Source organism: Gracilinanus agilis, chromosome 1 (genome assembly GCF_016433145.1).
Source record: "Gracilinanus agilis isolate LMUSP501 chromosome 1, AgileGrace, whole genome shotgun sequence".
NCBI classification, from domain to species: domain Eukaryota; kingdom Metazoa; phylum Chordata; class Mammalia; order Didelphimorphia; family Didelphidae; genus Gracilinanus; species Gracilinanus agilis.
In genome coordinates, this window is record NC_058130.1 from 249,391,721 (window position 1) to 249,413,231 (window position 21,511).

The 21,511-nt window shown below is 38.2% G+C and overlaps 1 protein-coding gene across 1 annotated transcript in view; it reads left to right on the plus strand.

The window, feature by feature from the left end:
- EPB41L4B (erythrocyte membrane protein band 4.1 like 4B) overlaps positions 1 to 21,511 on the plus strand; it is a 263,630-nt gene that overhangs the window by 201,833 nt on the left and 40,286 nt on the right. The window contains exons 19-20 of the mRNA XM_044660774.1: positions 239 to 357; positions 10,962 to 11,087. Of these exons, the coding sequence (XP_044516709.1) occupies positions 239 to 357; positions 10,962 to 11,087 (245 nt within the window). The remainder of the gene's footprint in view (positions 1 to 238; positions 358 to 10,961; positions 11,088 to 21,511) is intronic.

A 21,511-nucleotide genomic window follows, 5' to 3' on the forward strand; every position in this document is an offset into this window, starting at 1 on the left:
AATTAATACAAAGTTATTGCAGAAGGAGGATTCTTGAATGTTATCATGCTGTCCACATATGGCTGCCTCTAAAGGAAATGACCTATACAATCCTCATTATGACTAAATAAGCTTGTCCTAATGGTTCAGTTTAATAAGCTAAATTTATTAATTGGTTAAATGAGTAACTGCTCTGAAAACCTAACTTTTCTTTCAAATCGATTTATTCTATGGATGGCTTTTTTTTCTTCTTCTTTAGAACTGAGCCCAGGACATCCCATTCTTTACAATGAAGCTGCTGCCCATCTGAAGAAGATGGAAATGGAAACCTCAAAGGTGGCTTCCCCATGGCCTGCTCTTCACATTAACATAAACAAGGTACAGTGGAGAAAAGGGCATGTTGTATGGTTTCCTTTTGGCACTCTGTCACGGCTCTAACTTTTGAACAGAAACTAATCCTTCACAGTCAGGCAGAAGGATGGAGTGCAGTGGTGTGTCCTTGTTGCTCATGGAGTTGGGGGTCCTGGATTGGAGTCCCAGCTCTCTAGTGGTCATTTCTCTTTTCTGAACCTGCTTCCTCCTCTGTCAGTTGTGGCTACTAAAACAGAGCACCTATCTCTGGTGTTCTTATAAAGGAAGACACTTTGAAAACCTCAGGACACTATTCAAACTGGGGCTATTTACTTGTTGAGATTTCAACAAATTATTTTCTACTCATACTCAGAGGTATTCTTGTAGATTTTATAAAAACAAACCAACAAATTTGATATGCATTCATGTTTAGAAAGAATTCCATCTTTATAGGTAATCTATGAATTCCTTCCTTCCTTTTCCTTCCCTTCTACCTTATTTTCCCTTCCCTTCCCCTTTTTCCCCCTTCCCTTCCCCATTCATTTCCTTTCCCTTCCACTTCCTTTTATTTTATTCAGTTAATAAGCTTTTATTTTTATTTTCTTTCCAATTCCCTCTCTCTTTTCTTAACTCGTATATAACTCGTATATAACTCTTAGAATCAATATAAGTATCAGTTCCAAGGCAGAAGAGCAGTAAAGGCTAGAAAATGACTTGTGCATGATTACCCAGCTAGAAAGTGTCCAAGACCAGTTTCGAACCTAGGATCTTCCTTCCCCAGGTTTGTCTCTATCCATTGAGCCACCTAGTTGCCCCTCCCCTCTTCCTTTCAAAAAAAAGAGAAAAATAAACCTCTTATAACAAATAATCAAGTAAGACAAATTCCTGCATTGGTCATATCTAAAATCTGTGTCTCATTCTGCATCTCGAGTCCATCATCTCTCAGTCAAGAATTGGGTAGTGTGATTCATTATCAGTCTTCTGAATCATGGGAATACAGTTGGACTGTTCCCCTCCCTAATCCTGGATGTTCTCTCATACTGTAGCCTAAAAATCACATTAGCTTTTTGATTTCCATTTCAAAGTATTGATGTGCCTGTAGTTCACTAAAACCCAGATCTTTTAGAGATGACTTATTGTCTAGTCATGTTTCCACCATCTTGTATTTGTGCAGTTGACATGTTGTACCCATGTAGGACTCATATTTACCCCTATTCAACTTCAAATTATTAGATTCAGGGCAACGTTCTATCAGTTTCAGTTTAGATGTACTGGGGGTTGGGGGGTCAGGGTTAAGGCATAGCAAATTGAGATAGCCAGAAAATGTAGACATTATAACCAGTAAAGCAAGGTTCCATCTAGTGCTAGGTGAGGGTCTTGGAAGGCTATGTCCAAAATATCAAGCCCTAGTTTTACTTCATATAAGTAAGTTGCTTTTAGGAGTAGCTAGATGGTGAAGTAGATAGAGTGTCCAGCCTGGGGTCAGAAAAACTAATCCTTGTGAGCTCAAAACTGGGCTAAGATATTTCCTAGCTGTGTGTCATTGAGCAACTTGTTTAACCTTTTGCCTCAGTTTCTTCTTCTGTAAAATGAGCTAGAGAAGGAAATGGCAAACCATTCCAGTGTCTTTCCCAAGAAAACCCCAAATGGGATCACAAAGAGTTGGAAAAAACTGAATTGACCGAACGGCAACAAAACAAGTTGCTTAATTTCTCTGAGCATCAGTTTTCTCATATCCAAAAGTGGAGTAATTATAGTATTGATAATTTATTACCAACCACAGTGAGGAGAATCAGTTGGTTCATAGATGAACACTATGTTCCCTTTTAGCACTCAGAGTTTGCTACATGAAGGATAATCTACTCCTGAAATGGCCAGCCTCATCATAAAAAACAGAGACCAACCAAACTATGCTATTTCTTGTGTGACTAGAAGGGGGACAGGAGTAAGCATCTTTTAAGCACCTATTATGTGCCAGGTACTATGCTAAGCTCTTTACAAATATTTCATTCAATTTTCACAGAAACCCTGAGAGGTAGGTGTTATTATTAATCCCCTTATTTTAGTTGAAGAAATCAAGGCAAGCAGAAGTTATGTGACTTCAATTGAATATAATAGACTTCTCTACTAGCAGCAATGCAATGATCCAGGACAGTCCAGAGGAACTTAGGAGAAAGAAACGCTATCCATATCCAGATAAAGAACTGTGGGAGTAGAAACACAGAAGAAAAACAATTTCTTGATCACATGGGTCGATGGGGATATGATTGGGGATGTAGACTCTAAATGATCACCCTAGTGCAAATATCAATAATATGGAAATAGTCTTGATGTAAAACCCAGTGGAATTGCTCATTGGCTACAGGAGTGGGGTGGGTGGGAGGAGGAGAGGGAAAGAACATGATTCATGCAACCATGGAAAAATATTCTAAATTAATTAAATAAATGAACATAAATTTAAAAAAAAAAAGAAGAAATTAAGTGACTTGTCCAGGGCCACAGAACTAGTAAGTACCTGAGGCCAGATTTCAACTCAGGTCTTCCTGACTCCAGGGGCAGTTAGATGGCACTGTGGATAGAACACTAGACCTGCAGTCAGGAATACTCATCTTCCTGAGTTCAAATCTGACCTCTGTCACTTACCAGCTATGTGACCCTGAACAAGTCACTTAACCCTGTTTATGTCAGTTTCCTCATCTGTAAAAAAGAAAATGAGTTGGAGAAGGAAACAACAACCTCTTCCAGTATCTTTGCCAAGAAAATCCCAAATGGTGTCATGAGGAGTCAGACATGACTGAAATGACTAAACAACTTCCTGACTCATCTCTTATATGAGAAAGTTGAACTGGATGTTCTCTATTTTATTTATTTATTTGTTTGTTTTTAAACCCTTAACTTCTGTGTATTGGCTCCTAGGTGGAAGAGTGTTAAGGGTGGGCAATGGGGGTCAAATGACTTGCCCAGGGTCACACAGTGGGGCAGTGTCTGAGGCCAGATTTGAACCTAGGAGTTCCTATTTCTAGGCCTAACTCTCAATCCACTGAGCTACCCAGCTACCCCCTTGGATGATCTCTAAAGTCCCTTCTGACTCTAAATCTAATATCCTCTCAAAGATTTCTTACAGCTCTTCCATTGTCTGGCTCTGTACCTCCATCTCTCCTGTTTAAAACATTTGATTCAGTCTTTCTTCAGGTTACACCCCAAACATTTGCACAGTAGTTCTCCATCCCTGTTCAGTTATGCATTCATGTTCCCTGCTACCTGTTCACTCCCTTATTTTGCTCTAATTACAAATCTTTCTGGTTGGGTGAAACAGGTTTACATATTAATAGTTGCCTAAGTGAATCTTGGAGTTAATAATTACTTTGTGTAGCAAGGCTTGGTTGAGATGACAATCAGTGATCTCTGCTTTGGTCAGGGTGTCCCTCATTAATCACTCTTATGCTATTGCTGACCTTCTTGAATTTAGCCAGTGACCAAAGGAGGGAAAGAAGAAAACATTCTATTTCAGAGCTGGCTTATTTTTCTTTCCTCTATGAGATGGAAGAAGGACATTCCAATGCAAAATCTTGACACAGGTACAGCTTAAATCCGAGAGGTTTTGTCTACCCAGATTGTACCAAATCCAACTTCTGCAGTTGATTTAGGTGGACTTCTTATCTGTGGAAATAGACCTGAGGACCATAAGTCACATAAAAGTGATAAATGACCATTTTACCAAGGCCTGCCCTACCTGGATGAGATAGCCTTCAATGTTGAAAATATTTTGTGCCCAGTGGAATTGCTCGCTGGCTATAGGAAGAGTGTGAGAGGAGGAGAGGGAAAGAACATGAATCATGTAACCATGGAAAAATATTCTAAATTAATTAAATAAATAATTTTTCAAATTAAAAAAGTCTTCAAAAAAAAAGAAAGGAAATATTTTGTGAAAAAAGTTTTCTTTCCACATGGAGTTCTGGTGAGAGACAGCACTTCTTCACAGAGAGAGAACCTACCTGGAAACCAGGAAGCTTGTGTGACCCTAGACAAGTAACTTAGCCCTTCAATATGCCAGGTAACAATTCAAGAGTACATGCTGATCTATAGTAAAAGAGGAAGTTTTCGTGTCAGGAATCTCCCATCCTTTTTTTTTTAGATATTTTATTTCCCAATTACATGTAATAACAATTATCCACTCACATTTTCTCGAGTTATAAGATCCAAATTGTCTCCTTCCCTTCCCAGAGATGGCAAGCAATTTGATCTGGGTTATACAAGTATTATCATGTAAAACCTATTTCCATATTGGTCATTATTGTAAGAAAATACTCACATAAAACCCAAACACAAAACTAAGTACACAAATAAATTAAAGTGGAAAAAAGCACATGCTTTGATCTGTATTCTGACTCCAACAGTTCTTTCACTAGAGCTGGGCTTTGCTATAAAGTCCTTCAGAATTGTCCTGGATCATTGCATTACTATTAGTAGCAAAGGCTATCACATTTGATCATTCCACCATACTGCTGTTACTGTGTACAATGTTCTCCTGGTTCTGCTTACTTCACTCTGCATCAGTTCATGTAGGTCTTTCTAGCTTTTTCTGAAATCATCTGTCCTGTTCATCATTTCTTACAGCCCAACAGCAAAGAATCCCCTATTTCAATGAAATTCCAGGTCCAAAAGGCTTTTTGGCAAGGATTCAGTCTAAATTTAGGGGGGAAATGTAAATTACCCTTTATTTAAATGTGTTTAATTTGTATTTATTTTATTTGATATTTAAATTATCCTAAATTAAATTCAATCAAAAAGCACTGAATCTGGCAGGAGTTAGAAAGTTCATCAATCAACATTTATTAAGTGCCTATTATGTTCTAAATACCAAGGATACAAAGACAATTAAATAGTTACTGCCCTGAAAGAGTGTACATTCTGTCAGGGAACCAACATTTATTCTTGTGAGTGTTAAAAAAGATAAATGGAGGCACCAGGGATGTTACAATATAATCTAAATGGTTGTGGGTACACACTGGGTTGAAGGAGAGACAGGACCAACCAGGATAGGGAGCCTAGAGTACACAGCTAAGCTGCTCCTAACTGACAAGAATGGCTGTTGGCCAACTGTCTCCAGCTCACCACAAGGCCAGAGTCTTGGAAACCAGCAGGCAAGGTAAAAGGTTTTAACAGGTTTAATTATGTTCAACTAAAAGGTGGGAAAGGGGATTCTACTCTAAAACTTAAATGGCAAAACCACAGGGCAAGGGGAGGACTTCTGTACTCTAATCTTAGTGACCTAAGCAGGCAGAGCCCAAAGGAGCAGTAATGGAGTCTCTGAGAGGCTGCTTCAAACCTGGTTCCAGCCAGGTTTGACCAGCACAGCTAAAGGCTGAGGGTGGCTTTAGGGTTCTCACGGTAATCCACAGACGATCACAGGATGCCAAAAGCCAAGGTGGTCCAAGGTACCCAAGTAGAGCGGGTGTGCTTGAGATGCTGTCCACCAGATCCCAAACTCCTCCTCCACCTGGTGCTGCTCTGTAGTTCTTGTCCACTTGCTAGATGCCACCATCACTCAGGATCCCAAGGAATCAGGTTGCAGGCTGAGATCTCCCAGGGCTAACAACAGTTTATGCCAACCCCTAATGGAGTCTCTCTCAGGGCACAAGCCACTTCCTGCTCCTTCATTCCATCTTGGAATGCTCCAGCCCTTCCTGCTAGGTCAACCTTAATACTTAATTAATTACTAACTAATCTTCCTCACAACATGAGTAAATACAAAATAAATCAAAGTATTTGGGCACAGTGAGTGGAGAGGCATTAGTATTTCTGGGCATCAGGAAAGGCTTCTTGTAGAATGAATTAATGAAAAAGCTATGCTAGAGGCAGCTAGGTGGCTCAGAGGCTAGAGTACCACGCCTGGGGTAAGGAGGATCTGGGTTCAAATCTGGACTCAGACACTTATTAGCTGTGTGACTTAACTCTGATTGTCTCTCTTCTATCTTAAAACTGATACTGAGACAGAAGGTAAAGGCTTTTAAAGAAAAGAAAAGAAAAAGTTCCTCTAGACCAGTGATGGGCAAACTTTTTAAAGAGGGGGCCAAAGGAAAGGAAAAAACTTTAGGCAGGCCAATATAATTTATTTAAAAACAACAATGATAAGTTTTACAAAATTATTTTATTTTTTTGTGATACTAAGCCCTATTAATGACTAAAAGATTATGAAGGAGAAGGGCTGCAACTGGCCCGCGGGCCATCACTGCTCTAGACCCTTTCATCAGTCCTGCTGCTTCATCCTACATATCCTCACCTGCTGATGCACCCAGAAATTCCTGGGCTTTGCTATTTGCCCCACCACTAAACTCTTAGGACATTCAGGTCTTTCTTGTGACCTTTCAATTAGTTATACCCTCCTCGATGTGTCATTTTCCCCAATTTGACCTTCTCTTTTTACATTTGTGTCTTCAAACACTTAGTACCTTTTGTTCTTCAGTCATTTTTCCATCATGTCTGACTCTTCGTGACTGCGTTTGGGTTTTTCTTCGCAGAGATACTGGAATGGTTTGCTGTTTCCTTCTCCAGGTCATTTCACAGATGAGGAAACTGAGGCAAACAGGGTTGAATGACTTGGCCAGGGTCACACAGCTAGGAAGTGTCTGAGGCCAGATTTGAATTCAGGAAGATGAGTCTTTCTGACTCTAGGCTTGGCACTCTCCACTGTACCACCTAGCTGCCCATAGTTTGGCATGCAGTAAGTACAGGTATCCCTTTCACATTGCAATTTTTCCCACTGCAGTTTAGATATATTGTGGGTTGGCATAAAAAATTAAATGGTGGGGGGCAGCTGGGTAGCTCAGTGGATTGAGAGTCAGGCCTAGAGACAGGAGGTCCTAGGATCAAATTCGGCCTCAGACACTTCCCAGCTGTGTGACCCTGGGCAAGTCACTTGGCCCCCATTGCCCACCCTTACCACTTCCACCTAGGAGCCAATACACAGAAGTTAAGGGTTTAAAAAAAATTAAATGGGAATTTGGGGGTAGTTTTGTGGAAGCTGCAGATGACATACAAAAAGGCCAGCAGACCACACAGAAAAACTTAGAAACTCAGAAATGCATAAAATATGGATAGTATTATGCAATATCCACATATTTATTCTTCTAACATCATAAAAATTGTATATATTTGTGTATATATTTTTAAAAGTTAAAATAACTAAAAAGTCAAAGTTTTCAAAAATGTGAAAGGCAAAACATTTTACTTGAATTTTCCAGATCACAGGAGTGCTACACCCCTAACTCCTGCTATGTGAAAGGGATGCCTGTATTTAATAGGCAGCTAAGTGGCACCATGGACAGAATGCCAGATCTGGGGTCAGGAAGACCTGAGTTCATTTCTGACCGTGGACATTTATACTAACTATGTGAATCTAGGCAATTCACTTAATCTCTGTTTGCCTCCATTTCCTCAACTATAAAATGGAGATAATAGTAGCACCTACCTCCCAAGGTTGTTGCGAGGATCAAATGAAATCATATTTTAAAGCACTTGGCACAATGCTTGGCATATAGTACAAATTATGTAAATGCTAGCTATTGTTATCATGAGTGCTTTTTCTATATCAAATTGCTTGACTTCTTAAGGACACAAGTAGAGATGGAGCAAGGGCATCAGTGTCAATGGAAAGTGGAAGAAAGGACATTGAGAAGAAGGTTGGAGGATAAGGACATTGGATGAGTGGCTTATATCGGGGAGGACCCCTGCTTCCCTAGAGATTCTTCCTACCCTGATTCCCCATCTGGGAATGGTCAACTAGGTCAGGGGAGAGGGCCAAGGGAAAGGGCAATTATCCTTTTCTTCCTGTTGTGCCATCCAGAGTAGGTGGGAGGAGATCTTGGAGCTGACCTTTGAGAGAAATTAGAAATGCCAGAGGTGAGGAGGGAGCACATTCCAGCCCAACCCCTATCCCCATTTGCAGTCTGAATGTTGTAGCTGAACACTGATAAATCCAGTGGCACCGCTCCAGCCAAAAGAGAAGGAATGCTGGAGCCAACATTTGCCATTTCTACAGGATGACTGCAGTGCATATTTAGGGAATGACGTGACTGGGCTTACTGCACTGAACCTTGCAGCCCATTGACTTACGTGTCAACATCTTCAGAATAAGAGAAGATTTTCCCAATAGCCTCACAGCCAGGCTACATTTGGGGTCCTGTGTTCAGTGCTGGACACCACATTTTTTTAAAATCCTTACCTTCCATCTTGGAATCAATACTGGGTATTGGTTCCAAGGCAGAAGAACGGTAAGGGCTAGACAGTGGGGTTAAGTGACTTATCTAGGATCACACAGCTAGGAAGTGTCTGAGACTATATTTGAACCCAGGACCTTCTGTCTCTGAGCCTGGCTGTCAATCCACTAAGCCACCTAGCTGCCCGCTGGGCTTCACATTTTAAGAAAGAAAACTGACAAAGTGGAATAGATTCAAAATTTAGTCCCTCCCATTTTGCTGAGAAATCAAGACCAATTTTGAGTACCATTATGACTCTTATTCCACATCTCAAAATCCTTTTACATCTTTATCTGCCCTTTCTATCTGTATTCCTTTATGCTCTCTTTTCTTTGCCAGATCCTCTATTCCCTCAATCTTACCCCTTCTTGTCTCTTATAAGAATTTGAACCACCCATGATTCCTTCTCTCTCTCTCTCTCTCTCTTTCTCTCTCTCTCTCTTTCTCTCTCTCTCTCATCTTCAATATTTCCCTATCGATAGACTCTTTTCTGTTGTCTGCAAATATGCCCAAGTTACTCCCATCCTTTAAAGAAAAGAAAAAAGCAAATCCTTCACGAGACCCTGACATCTCATAAAGCTTCTACCCTAAGTCTCTCCTTATTTCTACAACCAAACTCCTACCTAGACAGGGTCACTTCCCATTTCTTAACCAAGATCTAGGTTTCATCCCACTTCTGGACAAGACACTTACCCCCTCTTGCCTCAGTTTCCTCATTTGAGGTAGCTAGGTAGCACAGAGGATAGAGCGCCAGGTTCGGAGTTGGAGGGAACTGGGTTCAAATTTGGCTTCAGACACTTCCTAGCTGTGTGACCTTGTGTGACATTAACCCCAATTACCTAGCCTTTACCACTCTTCTGCCTTAGAATCAATACTAAGTATCTATTTCTTTAACCCTTGTCTTCTATCTTAGAATCAATACTTGCCCAAGGTTACACATCACACAGTGAGGAAGTGTCTGAGGTCAAATATGAACCTAAGACCTCCCATCTTTGGGTCTGGCTCTTAATCCACTAAGCCACCTAACTGTCCCATAAGTATCTATTCTAAGACAGGAGATAAGGGTTTTTTAATTTTCCTATCTATAAAATAAGAAGGCTGCTCTTAATTACTTCTAAGATCCCTCTCAGTTCTAAATCTCTGGTCCTATGATCCCTCAAAGTCTGTCTTCCAACCCTATTGCTCTAATGCAATGATTCCCACAGTGGACACCACCGCCCCCTGGTGGGTGCTGCAGAAATCCAGGATAGCGGTGATGGCCACAGGTGCATTTGAGAGCAGTGAATAACTGTAAGGGGGTGGTGATAGTATGTGACAGGGGGCTCTAAGTAATATTTTTTCTGGAAAGGGGGTGGTAGGCCAAAAAAGTTTGGGAACCACTACTCTAATGAAAGAGCTCTCTCAAAAATGACTAATGACTTCTAATTCCTAATTGCTAATGACCTCCCAGTGAGTAAGGCCAAAGAGTTTTTCTCAGCCTGCATTTTATCTCACTGCAGTTTTTTTTTAAAGATTCAAAATTTTAATTCCCATACTGATAATAAAAATAATTCCATGAATTCTGTAAACCATTGCATAAATGCTATAGTGTAAAAAAATTTAACAAGTGTCAACAATCTTAAACAATTCATTACAAGTAAATGATTATGCATTATAAATACTACCTTCTGGGTTAAGGAAATTCCATTCACAATAACATTCTCATCTAAACACTCAAACCATATTAGTGGCTTTCCTCACTGCAGTTTTTGATAGCATTTTATCACCTATCTTCCTGGGTATTTTCTCCTTTGGCTTCCACCATTACTATCCCCTGGTTCTCCTCCCATCTCTGAGATTCCTCTTAATCTTCTAGTGCCCAAGCCAACCCTCTAAAATAAAATGGCAGACATGGGTCTGGTGAAGAGGGCATCTACAGTCTCATGAAATCCCAAGGCTGGAACATCAAAACACATATCACGTGGCTATGAGTTGTTATTGTTATCATATATTATTATTATTATTATATAAATGTAAGCTATCTTTGGGTGCGTTTATGCTATCTTGTACTTTACAATTAAGCATTATAATTGCCTATTACTTAAAACATAGCAAGGGGCAGCTGGGTGGCTGGGTGGCTCAGTAGATTGAGAGCTAAGCCCAGAGACGGAAGGTCCTAGGTTCAAATCTGGTCTCAGATGCTTCCTAACTATGTGACCCTGGACAAGTCACTTAACCCCTATTACTAGCCCTTACCACTCTTCTGCCTTCGAATCAATACATAGTATTGATGCCAAGACAGAAATTAAGGGTAAAAAAAAACCATAGCAAGTCATTCCATATGTCTTCCTTTATATATATATATAATACCTCCTGAACTTCTGATCCTTACAGGTAGAAGAAAAGAAAGTTCCTGAAAAAAGTCTTCAGTTCCCACTTCTACCTTTGCCAGTTCCTGATCAACTAAAATGCAACATTCTAAAAGCCCAAATAGAAACAGCTTCCAAAGCAAGTACCCAGGTCAGTGATTGTTGTAAAATTCTTTATATTCTCTTGCTTGCACTTTGGAGGTGTCAGTTGTTTAGGAAGTCATTTTTTTTTTGGTTGATCATACTTTATTTCTTTCCTATCATAAATGATTTTTTTTAATATTTTATTTTTTTAGAAAAATTTTCCATGGTTACATGATTCTCATTTTTACTTTCCCCTTCGCCCCCTTTTATCCCCCCCCATATCCAACTCTCATCTCCACTGGCTTTAACATGTGTGATCAATCAAGATTACATATTATTGGGGGCAGCTGGGTAGCTCAGTGAATTTACAGCCAGGCCTAGAGACGGGATGTCCTAGGTTCAAATCTGGCCTCAGACACTTCCCAGCTGTGTGACCCTGGGCAAGTCACTTGACCCCCATTGCCTACACTTACCACTCTTCTGCCATGGAGCCTATACACAGTATTGACTCCAAGACAGAAGGTAAGGGTTTTAAAAAAAAAGATTACATATTATTGATAGTTGCATTGGTACGGTCGTTTAGTGCCTACATCCCCAACCATGTCCACATCAACCCATGTGTTCAAGTGGTTCTTTTTCTTCTGTGTTTCCACTCCTGCAGTCCTTCCTCTGAATATAGGTAGCATTCTTTTCCATAAATCCCTCAGAATTGTCTTGGGTCATTGCATTGTTGCCAGTACAGAAGTCCATTATATTTTATTTTACCACAGTGTATCAGTCTCTGTGTACAATGTTCTTCTGGCTCTGCTCCTTTCACTCTGCATCACTTCCTGGAGGTCTTTCCAGTTCACATGGAATTCCTCCAGTTTATTATTCCTTTGAGCATAATAGTGTTCCATCACCAACAGATACCACAATTTGTTTAGCCATTCCCCAATTGAAGGGCATCCCTTCGTTTCCAGTTTTATGCCACCATGAAAAGTGTGGCTATGAATATCTCTGTACAAGTCTGTTTATCTATGATCTCTTTGGGGTACAAACCCAGCAATGCTATGGCTGGATTGAAGGGCAAGCAGTCTTTTAGAGCTCTTTGGGCATAGTTCCAAATTGCCATCCAGAATGGTTGGATCAGTTCACAACTCCCCCAGCAATGCATTAATATCCCAATTTTGCCACATCCCCTCCAACATTCATTACTCTCCCCTGCTATCATGTTAGCCAATCTGCTAGGTGTGAGGTGGTACCTCAGAGTTGTTTTGATTTGCATTTCTCTAATTATTAGAGATTTAGAACACTTTTTCATGTGCTCATTGGTAGTTTTGATTTCTTTATCTGAAAATTTCCTATTCATGTCCCTTGCCTATTTATCAATTGGGGAATGGCTTGATTTTTTATACAATTGATTTATCTCCTTGTATATTTGAGTAATAAGACTTCTGTCAGAGTTTTTTGTTATAAAGATTTTTCCCAGTTTGTTATTTCCCTTCTGATTTTAGTTGCATTGTTTTTGTTTGTACAAAAAACATTTTAATTTGATATAATCAAAATTATTTATTTTATATTTTGTAATTTTTTCTAACTCTTGCTTGGTTTTAAAATTTTCCCTTTCCCACAGACCTGACAGGTATATTATTCTATGTTCACCTAATTTTCTTATATTTTCCTTCTTTATACTCAAGTCATTCACTCATTCTGAATTTATCTTGGTATAGGGTATGAGATGTTGATCTAAGCCTAATCGCTCCCGTATTGTTTTCCAATTTTCCCAAAAGTTTTTGTCAAATAGTGGATTTTTGTCCTAGAAATTGGGCTTTTTGGGTTTATCATAGATAGTCTTGCTGACATCACTTACCCCAAGTCTATTCCACTGATCCTCCCTTCTGTCTCTTAGCCAGTACCATATCATTTTGATGACCGCTGCTTTATAGTATAGTTTAATATCTGGTACTGCTAGGGCACCTTCCTTTACATTTTTTTTCATTATTTCCCTTGATATTCTTGATCCTTTGTTCTTCCAAATGAACTTTGTTAAAGTTTTTTCTAATTCAGTAAAAAAAGTTTTTTGATAGTTTGATAGGTATGGCACTAAATAGGTAAATTAATTTGGGTAGAATGGTCATTTTTATTATGTTTGCTCGTCCTACCCCTGAACAATCATTGTTTTTCCATTTGTTTAGATCTAGTTTTAATTGTTTGGAAAGTGTTTTGTAGTCATGTTTGTATAATTCCTGTGTTTGTTTTGGTAGATAGATTCCTAAGTATTTTATATTGTTTAAGGGTGATTTTAAATGGTGTTTCTCTTTCTACTTCTTGCTGCTGTGATGTGTTGGAAAATAGAAATGCTGATGATTTATGTGTATTTATTTTGTTTCCTGCAACTTTGCTAAAGTTGTTGATTATTTCTATTAGTTTTTTAATTGATTCTCTAGGATTTTTTAAGTAGACCATCATATCATCTGCAAAGAGTGATAGCTTTGTCTCCTCGTTGCCCATTTTAATACCTTCAATTTCTTTTTCTTCTCTAATTGCTACTGCTAGTGTTTCTAGTACAATGTTAAATAATAGAGGTGATAGTGGGCATCCTTGTTTCACTCCTGATCTTATTGGAAAGGCTTCTAATTTATCCCCATTGCATATGATGCTTGTTGATGGTTTTATATATGTACTGTTTATTATTTTTAGGAAAGGTCCTTCTATTCCTATACTTTCTAGTGTTTTCAATAGGAATGGATGTTTTATTTTGTCAAAGGCTTTTTCAACATCTATTGAAATAATCATGTGATTTTTGTTGGTTTGCTTGTTGATATGGTCAATTATGTGAATGGTTTTCCTGATGTTGAACCATCCTTGCATTCCTGGTATAAATCCCACCTGATCATAATGAATAACCATCATGATCACTTGCTGGAGTCTCTTTGCTAATATTCTGTTTAAGATTTTTGCATCTACGTTTATTAAGGAGATTGGTCTGTAGTTTTCTTTCTCTGTTTTTGATCTACTTGGCTTTGGGATCAGTACCATATTTGTATCATAAAAGGAATTTGGTAGAGCTCCTTCTTTGCTTATTATATCAAATAGATTGTATAGTATTGGAATTAGTTATTCTTTGAAGGTTTGATAGAATTCACTTGTTAATCCATTTGGTCCTGGGGATTTTTTTTAGGGAGTTCTTTGGTGGCTTGTTCAATTTCTTTTTCCCAATATGGGATTATTTAAGTATTCTATTTCTTCTACTGTTAATCTAGGCAATTTATATTTTTGTAAATATTCATCCATCTCACCTAGATTGCTATATTTATTACCATATAATTGCACAAAATAGTTTTTAATGATTGCCTTGATTTCCTCTTCATTATAGGTGAGGTCTCCCTTTTCATCTTTGATACTGATGATTTGGTTTTCTTCTTTCCTTTTTTAAATTAGATTGACCAGTACTTTGTCAATTTTGTTTGGTTTTTTCAAAGTACCAGCTTCTAGTCTTATTTATTAATTCAATAGTTCTTTTACTTTCCGTTTTATTGATTTCCCCTTTAATTTTGTAATCTCTAATTGGGTCTTTAGCTAGGGATTTTTAATTTGTTCCCTTTCTAGTTTTTTAATTTGCATGCCCACTTCATTGATCTTTGCCCTTTCTAATTTGTTAATATATGCACTCAAAGAGTTTGGTAGGATGTCTCATCATTGTCATTCTCTTCAATGAAATTATTGATTGTTTCTATGATTTCTTCTTTAACTAACTGATTTTGGAGAATCATATTATTTAATTTCCAATTAATTTTTGGTTTGCTTGTCCATGTGCCCTTACTAATTATTATTTTTATTGCATTATGATCTGAAAAGGTTACATTTATTATTTCTGCTCATACTTTATTTTCATTATTCTTTTATTATCACGTAAAATACTCTACCTTATTGGTCATTGTTGTAAGAACACATGCATACAAAGCCAAAACCCCAAAATAAAACCATAAATACACTGATGTTAAAGATAGCATGCTTAGATCCACATCCATCTGACTCCAACAGTTCTTTCTGTTTGCATTCACCATCATAAGTTTTTCAGGATTGTCCCTGATCATTGCTTTGCTGACAATAGCCAAGTTTTTACAGACAATCATCATCCAATATTGCTGTTACTGTGTAGGATGTTCTTCTGGTTCTGCTTATGTCACTCTGCATCAGTTCATGTAGATCTTTCCAGCTCTTTCAGAAACCATCCTGTGCATCATTCCTTATAGCACAATAATATTCCATCACCAACATGTACCATAATTGGTTCGGCCATTCCCCAATTGATGGATATCCCCTCAATTTCCAATTCTTTTCCACCACAAAAAGAGCAGCTATAAATATTTTGGTATAAGTAGGTCCTTTCCCCTTTTGTATTATCTCTTTGGGATACAGACTATTACAGGATCAAAGGGGGTGTACTCCATTTTATGACCCTTTGGGCAAAGTTAGGAAATATTTTTTTAAAAAACCTCTAGTTTCTCAAGGATTTCACCTGAAAAATCATTTATTCAACAAATATTTGCTAAACACATATGGCATGCAAATAAATACACTATGCTAAGCAGTAGGGTAGGTATAGAGATAGTAATTGTGTGCCCCTCTTCTTAAAGGGTCTTAATGTGTTTATAGAAAGAGATGTGCATGTAGATAAATATAATACAAATTAGAATATTATGCATGCAAAACTGAAGAAGAAAGTGCTAAGAGATCAGAGGTCAAAATCATTTCTAACTACAGGGATCTCAAAAGGCTTCATGGACATAGAGAATTCTTAAAGGGCTTGAAGCATGGGAAGGTTTAAAAAATAATGGATTTTTGCAGCTATGTGGTACTGTGGATGGAGTGCCAGGCTTGGAATTGGGAGGACCTGAGTGCCAATATGGCCTCAAAAACTTTCTAGTTTTGTGACTCTGGGCAAGTCACTTAACTCGTTTGCTTAGCCTTTGTCCTTCTGTCTTCGGAGTTGTTACTAAGACAGAAGGGAAGGTTTAAAAAATGGATATAAGGGAAGGTATGAGGATAAAGAATTTCAGATATAGGGTACAGTTAGAACAAAGCCCCAGGGGTGGGAATACATTGGAAGTCTCTGAAATCAGCAGTCCAGTTTGGTGGGAGCTCATAGTAGGTGAAAGGAGGCCGTTGAGCTAAGGTTGGAAAAGTAGGTTAAGAGCCAAATTGTGTAGGGCCTTGGATGCCACACTAAGTAGTTTGAATTTTATTTAGTGGACAATGGGGAAATATTTAATGATCATATTTTCCTGCTGTACCCCAAGGCTATATCTAAACTACACAGGTAGTGGTAGAGATTCAGCAATAAGCCATTTAGTAATATAACATAATTAATCATCTTTAAGTAGAAGTTAGAAAATTCAAACTAACCAAATAAATACATGTTGGGAAGATGTAATAAAAGAAAACAAGACCATTATTCTGAAATTCTTGGATTTCCCTTAGTCCTAATATTTCTTGAAAGTTTGAAGGGTGATACATCCATGTGTTCAAATGAATTGAGAAACTCCTGAATCTTCACCCCATGTGACATAGATAGAACCTAAATGCCTTTTCTTTTCCTAAAGGTGAGAAGGTCTTTAAGGACTGTGAGCATTGTAGTCTAAAAGTAACTGCTTTGAAACACTACAGAGAAGCTTTTGAGGTTAAGCTATATTCATTGGGGTGTATTGTATATAATGCATTTGTCATGGTTGTAGAGAGTATAATCTTATCTCTTGAAAATAGGAAAAATATAGGAAGCAAGACAAATTAATTTAAATGCATAAAAATGACTTTTGCACAATAAAAAGCAATTCATCCATCCATCTAGCCTTTTTTTTTAACAACAAAGGAATACAAGCAAAGGCAGGACAGCTGATAATAATGCTGTACTAGTTTTGTTCTTTTGCTATTGTTTTATTCTTCTTGGGGACCTTTGTATCATTGGGGCAGCATTATCAGGACCTAAGTAAGCCTAGGAATATGCTACCCCCAAATGAAGATACTGCTTAAGAAATGCACTAAAAGGGGACAGCTGGGTGGCTCAGTGGGTTGAGAGCCAGGCTTAGAGATGGGAACTCCTAGGTTCAAATCTGACCTTAGACACTTCCTAGCTGCGCAACCCTGGGTAAGTCTGTTCTGCCTTGGAACCAATACACAGTATTGATTCTAAGACAGAAGCTAAGGTTTTTTGTTTATTGTTTTTTTTTAATGCACTAAAAGCTTCCTTAATATTTGGGCTGCTCATCAAACTGTCCCTTATTTTCTATATGACTGTCTTCTTTTCTGATCAGACTTTTCCTGAATGATATATTTCATAACACTTATTGAGCACTGGCACATAACCTTATTGCTCTTCCTTTGTTTTCAAAAAGGATCTTGGGTTGATGTCTTGACTTGCAAATGAATTGGATTGCACTGAGGTAGTTTTGCAAGGTCATCAGCCACATTCTGTCTTCCAGAGTCATCAAAATCCAGTGATAAGACAAAAGTCAGGACTACTGTAGGTGATGGCCCGTATTAGACCTCTTGCAGATGCTTGCTGGGTGACTGGTAGGATGCTGCAACCCATTTTCCTTTGCAGTCCTTCCTTGACTGCAATTGTGATGCTCTTTAGAGATTATGCTCTTTAGAGTTCCTTCACTTAACAGTATAAAATGTTGCTATCACCCATTCCTGATATGCTTCTAGAATACTGTTAGGAAATCCAGAATCTCCTAGATACTTCAAAGCTCACAGCATCCTCCTCTGACCAAAAGTTTGTGGGTGGGGAGAAGCGAGAGGTAGTCTCTCCCTCCTCCCCTACAAGAGATTCCCTTTCAGAGGCTTGACTGACATCACTACCAGACCATAGTCACACAGTTAGTAAGTGTCTGAGACCAGATTTGAACTCAGGAAGCTGAGTCTTCCTTATCCCAAGCCCCATGCTCTGTCCACTATACCACCTAGTTGTCCCAGGAATCCTCAGTATCATTTCAATGACAGTCATATCTACTTCCTCCAAAGTACCTTTCTACTTTAACCCTCTGTCTGCCTTTTTAGGACCAGTCTCATACAAATCCTTATTTTACAGGGCAGCTTCCACTGTAGCCTATCCACATATATGTGACAAATAATTAATATACAAATACATATAAAATAAATAAACAATACATAAACCTATATATATAATAAATAATGTGTGGCCACACAAAATAAATAAATAAAATATGGCTGCACACAAAATAAATATGATAAATGAATTATATATAATAATACATAAACTAAATAAATAATGCGTGGATCTGTGAAATTAATAATATATGTATATATATATTAAATAAATGATGTGTGTGATAAATTAATTAATTTTAGGTGTATGTGTGTGTATATACATATATATATATATATACACACCCTTTTGTATCCAAGAGGCATGCTTATTTTCTGTCCAGCTCAAGAATATATAGTACCTTGAAATACCAGAAGTGACCAATTAGCAATTGGGCTTTTCTTTTTTATACTGGTTGGGGAACTCAAGACATTTCATTCCCAAAGGTCATTAAGGTTGGAGAGAGCCCTGGGCTTGAATCAATGTATGACCATTGGCAGGTTATGCAAACTTTCTGGTCCCGTTTTCTCATTTGTGAGATGTGGGTAATGAGAAGATTGGATTCTGTGTCCTCTGGAGTTTCTTCTAGCTTGGAATTTGTGAACTTACGTCTTTCTACGGCTTCTCTTCCATCTTATTGACAGTCCGTATTCCTCAAGACTGGAAAATTTCTTTTTCATTCTCAATCAATCTTCTTTTCAAAGTTGGGGGGAAAGTGTCTTCTCACATCTTTTCTCTGAGGCAAGCTTCTTTATTGCAACAATCATTTTCAATTCTTTTGTAGTTTTAAAAAAATATTTCTTCTTTGAGGCAAGTTTATTTATTGCAACATTCATTTTCAATCCTTTTGCAGTTCCCCACCACCACTTACATGGGAAATAACTCTTACGCCAACCCTGCCTCCTTGGAGGCAACATGATTTAGTGTTTTAGTAGTTGCACTGGACTTGGTGCCAGGAAGATCTGGCTTCATATCCCACTTCAGATACTTACTAGCCATAGGACCCTAGGCAAGTCATTTAAGCTCTTTGTGCCTCTTTTCTTCATATATAAAATGAGGAAGTTTGACTCAGTCCCCAATGTTTCTTCTAGCTCTTCTTTGCCCTCTGTAGGCTTAAGAAACTCTGCTTTAGCTTCCCCTCAGACCCCCCCCCAAATATCACAGTTGTACAACATAAAAAGAATCCCAAAACATGGTGTTGCTTGCATCCTCCATTTACTTCTTTGCCTTGCTTTAAGGACAGGTGATCATTGGAGATTGCAGGTAACTTGGGGAGGCCAGGGCCAGGGCTCTGAGCAGTGCTAAAAAGGAAAGTCTGGGGAAGCCATTAAATAGAGAATGTAGCCTTGAGGAGTTGTTAAAGGTTATTAATTTTTAAATGGATTCAACCATCAGCTTCTTATTGTCTTAGTATAATAAACCTGAATTTTACCCCAGGTGCTTGAAGCATTATTACTTTCTTATCACAAGGGTGAGAACTGCTCTCATCTGTAAATATATTAAATACCTACTGTGTGCCATACCAAGCTGATACAAGGCCTAATGTAATACCAAAGAAAAGACATAACTTCAGTTACCCCATTTCTTTTATTTGACTGTGAAGATTTCTTACAGGGATTTTTTTCCCCTTTTCAATGGTAGGGTATGCCAGAAGAGATTTTTCTCTCTCTCGAATGTTACAATTTTTTAACATCATCTGAGTAAATCCAGGTATAGATGAGCCTTAGAAGAAGAAGTTAAAGAACCAAGGAACCAACAAGACAGGAAACTTGATTCCATAGGTACTGCCCCCCTGGGTGGCCCAGACAAATTAAGAAACTATGATTGGTTCCTGAGATGTGGCATGTGAGAGTTAGTGGGTGGAGAAAAAAGCTTATTAGTTCAGACCTGGAGCATGTCTTGGTCTTTGGCATGCACATGGAGGAGCAAAGGGGACTCTTGCTGGGTTGTGGCTACAGGCACATTATGGTGGCCAATGGATTAGAGAGCTAAGTATCTCTCTACCTCTCTCCTATCTTTCTCTCTCTTTACTACTACTACTACTTTGATTGAATAAAGTTATTCAGCTACAACAGCCTTATAATTTTAAATATTATAGGTAGAAAGTGAGAGAGAAAGAAAAATAGTTTTTGTTCATTAAAAAAAATTTAAATGAACCCTATAATTCAATTGCTTTTGTTTTCTTTTCTCAAAATGACAAAAATTCACATATTCTTTTTTGTTTGTTTTTTGGAGTTTTTTGCTTTATTTTTTCCCCAATTGCCTACAGAAATAATTTTTAACATTGAAAATTCACATCTATGGCATTTTAAGGTTTAAAAAGCACTTTCCTTACATGTAGCAATATAATATTAACAAACAATGAATTTGGAATTATAGGACCTAGGTTCAAATACTGGCTCTCCTTCTTCTTACAATATGCTTGACTTCAGCCAAGTCACCCTATCTGGTTTACACTTTTCTCATCTATAAAATGATAGAGAAGAATTATAGCCTACAGCAGTGATGGTGAATCTTTTAGAGACCAAGTGCCCAAACAGCGCCTCACGCCACATGTGAGCCCCCCACCTTACCCCATCCTGGGGAGGGAGGAAGTGCTCCCATTGGCTGCTAGGCAGAGGGGCAGGTGATGAGAGAAATGCCCTCAGGCATAGTGAAGAGGGGGAAGGGAGCAGCTCCTCTGGCATGTGTGTCATAGATTTGTCAGTATAGGACTAGGGGTTCTTAACTTTTTTGGGTGAGTCATGGACCTTTTTGACAGTCTGGTAAAAGCTATGAACTTCTCAAAGTAACAATTTGAATGCATAAAATGCATAAATGCAAAAATACATAAAATAAACAAAGGAAATTTATTATAATGAAATGCAATTATCAAAATATTTTTAAGAATAAGTTCATAGGTCCTAGGTTAGGAATTCCTAGAGACCATCTCAAAAGTTCTTTCCAGGTCTAAGCCAAAGAAACTAAAGTTTAAAGAGGTGAATAGACTTATCCAGTCTTAAAGCTAGTAAATCCCTTTTAGAAAGATGTCTTCCTTGGAAATATACTTGACTGGCCAAAACAAGGTAGACCCTGTTAGCTTTTTTGAATAAATTGCCTTGGGAGACAGTGGGATCCCCGTCACTGGAAGCTTCAAGCACAGCCTTGAATATTTGAGGGATATTACAGAGAGGAGTTCCATTCAGGTTGAACTAGAAATCTATGAGGTACCTTTCTAATTGTTCGGATTCTGTGAATCTATAATTACTAGTTAACATCAACACTAGCAGAAAGACTAACCAAGGAAAGGAGATAAAATTCAAATAATTAATTTTTCTGCTTTTTTGATGGACCTGTAGAATGTTAAGAGGAGAAAAAAAAGCTAATGATCCAAGTGAATGTTTTTGGTCAGCCCTTCA